Genomic DNA, 7500 nt, shown 5'->3' on the forward strand with positions numbered 1-7500 from the left:
ACAAAACTCGTGCGATTACCAGAAAACCGTTAAAAATAGATTTTTACTCTTTGGAGTAAAATATTTCTAAAACTACCGGGCGTGGAGGTTTTGTCGCTGACAAATAATACATGAACATTTCTTCTTTTTGATTGTAAAATTTCATATGAATATGACGAGTACTTTTCCCGTATTTTACAAAACACCATCCTAATTTGCTCTTCAAGTTTCAATCTTTTAATCCACTTATTACGCAAGATACAACCAAAGGTCGAAAAAAAATGCCGAAAAAGCGTCCCATATTTTCGCGTTTTTTTCCTCTTTGCGGGTCATCCAAATAAATGACACCTTTGAAACTGCATAACTTGTTTATTTATGAATGGATTTTCAAAATTCAAAAACATTTTTACTCAGTGGAGATAGGGCTTTGATTTTAGACAAAATTTTTCCTCAAAAAGAGAAAAAAACATTTTTCATAGTCATTGCTAATCTATATCTAGGATATCTGATTTTTGATAAGATCTCGTAGCAAGTAACAATATTGAGCAGATATATCATTATAGCAAGAATACCACAATTTTCCGCCACATTTTTGCCAGGTTGTAGGTTAGCCACGGAAGTTCTACCACCTCTTCTCTTTCCCCAACCACCAACCACCTGGGCCTAGGTCAGTTGTGGGGCGGGAAAGGACAAGGGGGTGCGTGTTGTCACTCCTGCCAGGTTTTACTGAGCTGGCCGCGGATCGCCGTCGGGTCAGGACCTGGCACTATGCTATTCTACCGCGGAGTATTGCGCTCGAGTGTGGGGTAGAAGCAGAAACGTTGAGAAGGTGGATGTAAAACTTCGGAAGTCGATGCACATAGTGTCAGGAACGATAGTAACAACTCCTAGAGAATGGGGCCCGATAATGGCAGTGATCCAGCCCCCCGATGTCCGGAGGGAGACGATTACGGGAAACTGGCTGAGTAAGATCAAAGAGAGAGGGAATGGGGATACCCCTCTGAAGCGCATAATGGACGGCGCCCCCATTTCGAGCCGAAATAAGTCCCGGCAACCCTTGTACGCAGAATCCCTGAATACGGACAGAGCTGCACATACGAGATGGAAGTCGGTTTGGACGAATTCAAACCCTCGTGGGGGCGGGGACGTAACCTTCTCTAAGCTCGGTGAGAAGTTGCCAGGCTTTGATACCAGTAAGAAGAGACACTAGGTGACTGCGAATCGGCTTCGGTCGAGGAGCTGCCTCACGGCCAGTGCGCTTCATCGGTGGGGTCTTTCTACCTGTCCAACATGTACCCGCTGTGGGCAAGAACCTGAGATGGCAGAGCATCTAGTCGAAAGGTGTGTTGTGACGATGCTACCCGGCGGGTTTGCGACGGTGCACGAATGCGGACCGGACTTTGCTGATTGGGTCGATCGTCATAACATAGTAGTGTGAAAACCATAAGAGGCTGCTGCCGTCGGGTCCGACAAATGTGGCCCTCCGCCTCGAAACGGTATTAAGTCGGATTTTTCAATTTTGGGTTTTTGGTACCCAATCATAGCTTATTTTATGCTTTAAAATTTGATAACAATTTTAGTGTTTAAAAAAAACAAGTTTTGAGAAAATCGACTTTGAAGTGAGGCACCGTTTTCACGCATAGTCAAATCAATGGGCAAAGATAACTCCTCAGATACGGGCATTGAAAATTTGACGAGAATAGTAAATTTGCAGAGACGCCAATTTTAAATATGACTCACAGGAATTAGAGACACCACTTGGAGGAATTTCAATGCCGAAAGAGGAATTTCCGCACACAAAAAAGGGAATTGGGATGATATTTGGTATTGTGTTTAAATATTGCCTCGATCTAAACAGATAATTGATTAGAACTATATTATGATATATAAACACAATGCCAAATGCAACCCCAAAGTTTCCTTATTTCAAATGAAGTAAAGCTCCAAAACCTAATGAGGATGTGTTGCGTTGGTTGTTGTTTTAATAGTAGTAGTAGTAGTAGTAGTAGTAGTAGTAGTAGTAGTAGTAGTAGTAGTAGTAGTAGTAGTAGTAGTAGTAGTAGTAGTAGTAGTAGTAGAAGTAGTAGTAGTAAATAGTAGTAGTAGTAGTAGTAGTAGTAGTAGTAGTAGTAGTAGTAGTAGTAGTAGTAGTGATGACGATGTGATAATGGCTGCTGTAGTAGTAGTAGTGGTAGTGATGATGATGTGGCGTGGTGGTGGTGGCTGTGGTTGCAGTTGTGGCAGTGGTTGTAGTAGTAGTGATGATGTGGTGTGGGTGGTGGTTGTAGTAGTAATGATGATGTGGTGGTGGTGGTTGAAGTAGTAGTGTCAGTGATGATGTGGTGGTGGTGGTGGTGATTGTAGTAGTAGTGGTCGTGATGAAGATGCGGTGGTGGTGGTTGTAGTGTGTGTGTGTGTGTGTGTGTGTGTGTGTGTGTGTGTGTTTGAGAGAGAGAGAGAGATAGAGAGAGTGCTGAAAGTGCATGTAGTGATAAGTAGAGCAACATGAACTCGAAAAACGAGGCTAAAGTTTGAGGTCAAAGTATTTGTGATTAGCACTTCTTATAGGCAAATGCAGGGATGTGAACATGAAAATTAATCCAGTGTGCGCAATTTATTGACTTGTGTGTGTGTGTGTGTGTGTGTGTGCGTGTGTGCGTGTGCGTGTGTAGTTGTGTGTTTGTGTGAAGAGGGAGAGAGAGAGATAGATAGATAGATAGATAGATAGAGAGAGAGAGAGAGAGAGAGAGAGAGAGAGAGAGAGAGAGAGAGAGATTTGGGCTAAATTTGTTTGAAGGGTTTTTACGGCGTTTGCAACACTGGTTACAGTAGTATTGTTGGTGGTAGGGGTGGCGTTGTGGTGGTTGTCATAGTAGTTGCAGGAATGGTGATGTGATGGTGGTGGTAGAGATGATGATGTAATAGTGGTTGTAGTTGTTCTGGCATGGGTGGTGATGTGGTAGTTGTTGTAATAATGGTGGTAGGGATGGTGATGTGGTGGTTGTTGCAGTAGTGGTGGTAGGGATGGTGATGTGGTGGTTTGTAGTAGGAGCGGTTGTAGGGATGGTGGTTGTGGTAATTGTGGTAGGGATGGTGATGTGGTTGTAGTATTAGTGGTAGTGATGGTTCTAGTAGTAGTGATGATGATGTGATAGTGAGGGTGGTTGTAGTTGTAGTAGTAGCAGTGGTGATGATGACGATGTGGTGGTGGTTGTAGTAGGAATGGTAGTGATGATGATTTGGTGGTGGTGGTGGTTGTATTAGTAGTGGTAAAGAAGATGATGTGGAGGTGGTGGTTGTAGAAGTTGTGGTAGTGGTGGTGATGGTCGTGGTGGTTGTAGTAGTAGCAGTGGTGATGATGATGGTGTGGTGGTGGTTGTAGTAGTTGTGGTAATGAAGATGATGTGGTGGTGGTGGTTGTATTAGTAGTGACTGGACCTGGGGGGGGGAGGGTATCCTTGGAACAATTTAACCTTACTGGAATTCGAGGGAAGTTGCCAGTAACCCGGAATTTTTTGCTCCAGACCGGATTTTTTCCCGGTGAAACATGAGTTTTGGCATCACTGAATTTGGCATGAGCATAGAATATACATTTGATTATATACATAGATGTCTACACATTTTTGAAATAATCCAATTATTACTTTTGTAGTTATTCATTATTATGTAAGATGTCCTTAAAATAAATAAAACAACACACAAAAAATTTTTAATGCCGACACTTTTTTGAAATTACACTCACTTTTTGAAGAATTTTTGGTATTTAAATAAAGAATCAATGAAATAAGAATTATTAATGCGACATTTTTGTCGATTTCAAAATGCCAAAAGTTAAAGAATCTTTTGTTGCGTCAAAATCCAACAGCAATACTGAACATGTTGGGCGAGGTGTGTAGTCTGTAAAGCGTTATTGTAATTTCTTTTTTATAGAAACAACAATGTACTCTAAAAACACACAGGTATTGAAATTTTATGCCAGAAAAACGGTCCTTCAATTATCGATCGATCAAGATAACCCTCATTTTGGCAAAAACCATCAAATCTGGGACTTCGATATGTTTTCGTTAAAGTCGCACTTTTGAGAGTTTTTGTCAAGATGGGGGTCATTTAAATCGATCGATATTTGATAGACGAGTTTTCTGGCCAAATCAACTGGTTAATAACATCAAAAAATGAAGTGGGTAGGAAAGTGCCAGAAGACAATTGAGAATAAAAATTTCGCGGTTAAGGACGAAAAATTGTAATAAATATTCATATTCGTCTATTTAATTTATAAAATTCAAAACCAACTGTATAATAAAACTTTATTAATTTATAGAACCAAACAGTGTCCACGTAACGAAAATACCTGTGTTACATTAGCACTTCTTGATGGAGTCAATGAAAAGTTTTTGTAATGATGAAAACATTTGTCAAACACTTACAGCGATCACCTGAGCTCATGGCACAAGACCGAAGGGCTAGAGCTCAGGTGGTCGCTGGTTCGGATAAGTAAGTAAGTAAGTAAGTAATGATGAAAACATTTGTCAAACACTTACAGATCAAAGCCTTGAAATTCATGATGACGAATTTAACTGAAGTGGATACAGAAGAAATTGAAGGATTCACCGATTCCAAATTCAAAGGTTTAGATGATGCGTCCGGGAGCTCACTCTGTATTCTGAAAGACAAGTGAATGAAGGATTTTTATAGGGTTAACACATGACAAAAATGCAGGTGGCCGCCTGTTGCAATCCTGCAGCATAAATTAGCCCAATGTGCTGTGCACTGACAAAACACATATTATTTTCCATTTTGACCGGATAATATTTATTTTCAAGTATCGTTAGATCGAAATGGCTCCCAACTTGTGAGAATATCTCAAATCGGGACCTCAGAAAAAATGAAATTTTGGATGTCATTCTTAATTCGATCGGTAATCAAAAATCAAAGTTTTTAAAATGTTATTCTGGGTGGGGTTCCCTACCTCCACAGTGGGCATGGAGGTACTTACCGTGTCTTCAATCCCCTTATAGCTGTTTTCCAATTTGCTTTCTGTCTTTGTCTTGGAATGGGATTGCTTGGTTTTGTCCCGACCCTTGCCGGAGTTTTTGGCTGGGAGGGAAACAGTCAAATGCATAGTTATTGTTTTAGGAGACGATATTTTTTCCTTGTAAATTATCTCTCTGTTATGTATTATTATATTTGTTATTTTTAATGTACAATGAAATGTAAGTATTTGAGTGTATTCCTCTTTGTTGGATCTTGGGCTTGTGTCTGGATGAGACTTATAGGTGATCTCAGACTAAGTACATTGATGGTATGCTCTTGGAATCTACATTTGATCCCTATTTGTTCCCAGTTCCCTTTGTCTTACTTTCTCTTTGATACTTTAATTGTAATTCTAGAACATTCTACTATTTTCTTCCTTTTTACTGGCGCTGATATAACCTAAATGTGTTTCAAGCGTCATAAAATCCTTAAAAAACATTTTTAAAAACACATAAAATGATATTCTTTATCTTGGATAAAAAGATGAGTGAAAGTTGATAAAGATGTTTTGTCAAAATATGCAGAACAATTAGCTGCCTTGCTTATAGCCGGCTGGCTTGAGTGTTAAGTTGACTTAATTTATTCATAACCTTAAAACCTTGTTTTTAACCAATGACATAGCCGTAACATTATAAAATTATGAGATTGACTAAACCAACAACACGGTGCATAATACAGTTAATATGGACCTAGGATTTAAGGATAACCAGCAGGTCTGTTTGCCATTATTTTATAAATAGATCAATAATAATATTATGAATAATATGAATAATAATATGAATAATAAAATGAATAATAATAATAGTTGTGTGACTCGAGCTTCACTTTGGAGAAAACTTCAAATATCAGCCATGGATTGAGGAAAATTTGGTAAAAACTAATATACTTAAGTCTGTCGATTGAATAATGAAGCAGTTGCTGTACCAAACAAAACCATACCATTTATTCTGTAAAGAAAGATCCCCAATATTTTAATCCTTTCTCCAGTTCTCCGTCACTAAATATTCCGATTTTGTATTTTTCGGGACCACCTACTTGTATAAAAGATTTACAGGAAACCTCAGATCTGTGCACTATCCGCTGCTATTACTGCTACTACTACTACTACTATTACTACTACTACTACTCCTCCTCCTCCTACTACTACTACTACTACTACTACTACTACTACTCCTCCTCCTCCTCCTCCTCCTCCTCCTCCTCCTACTACTACTACTACTACTACTACTACTACTACTACTACTACTACTACTACTACTACTACTACTGCTGCTGCTACTACTACTACTACTACTACTACTACTACTATACTACTACTACTATACTACTACTACTACTACTTCCATACTACTAACTACTACTACTACTACTACTACTATACTACTACTACTACTACTACTACTACTACTAGTACTATGCTAGTACTACTACTTACTACTACTATCTACTACTACTACTACTACTACTACATACTACTACTACTACTATACATACTACTACTACACTACTACTATACTACTACTACTACACTACTATTACTATTACTATACTACTACTTACTACTACTACTACACTACTATACTACTACTACTTACTACTATACTACTACTACTACACTACTACTACTACTACTACTACTTACTACTACTACTACTACTACTACACTACTACTACTACATACTACTACTACTACTACTACTACTACAACTACTACTACTACTACACTACTACTAATACACTACTACAAATATACTACTACTACTATACACTACTACTAACTAACTAATACTACTACTACTACTACATACAACTACTACTACTACTACTATACTACTACTACTTACATACTACTACTAACTACTACTACTACTACTACTACTAACTACTACTACTACTACTACTATTACTACTACTACACTAACTACTATACTACTACTACTACTACTACTACTACTACTACTACTACTACTACTACTACTTACTACTACTATACTACTATACTACTATACACTACTACTACTACTACTACTACTACTACTACTACTACTACTACTCTATACTAACTACTACTACTTACTACTACTACTAACTACTACTACTACTACTACTACTGTACACACTACACTACTACTACTACTACTACTATACTACTACTACTACTACTACTTACTACTACTACTAACTACTACTACTACTACTACTACTACTATACTACTACTACTACTACTACTACTCTACTACTAACTAACTACTACTACTACTACTACAACTACTACTACTAACTATCTACTACTTACTACTACTACTACTAATACTACTACTACTTACTACTACTACTACTACTACTATACTACTACTACTACACTAACTACTACATACTACTACTACTACTACTATACTACTACTACTACTACTACTACTACACTACTACTACTACTACTACTACTATACTACATACTACTACTACTACTACACTAACTACTACATACT

The 7500-nt window shown here is 38.0% G+C and overlaps 1 protein-coding gene across 1 annotated transcript in view; it reads right to left on the reverse strand.

Annotated features, from left to right (window-relative positions):
* The window catches only part of LOC144977543 (uncharacterized), a 35518-nt gene that overhangs the window by 4192 nt on the left and 23826 nt on the right, over positions 1-7500 (reverse strand). The window contains exon 2 of the mRNA XM_078922872.1: positions 4518-4639. Within this exon, the coding sequence (XP_078778998.1) occupies positions 4518-4639 (122 nt within the window). The remainder of the gene's footprint in view (positions 1-4517; positions 4640-7500) is intronic.

This window comes from Berghia stephanieae, chromosome 7, assembly GCF_034508935.2.
Source record: "Berghia stephanieae isolate SIO BIC M18660-M18661 chromosome 7, UCSD_Bste_1.3, whole genome shotgun sequence".
NCBI classification, from domain to species: domain Eukaryota; kingdom Metazoa; phylum Mollusca; class Gastropoda; order Nudibranchia; family Aeolidiidae; genus Berghia; species Berghia stephanieae.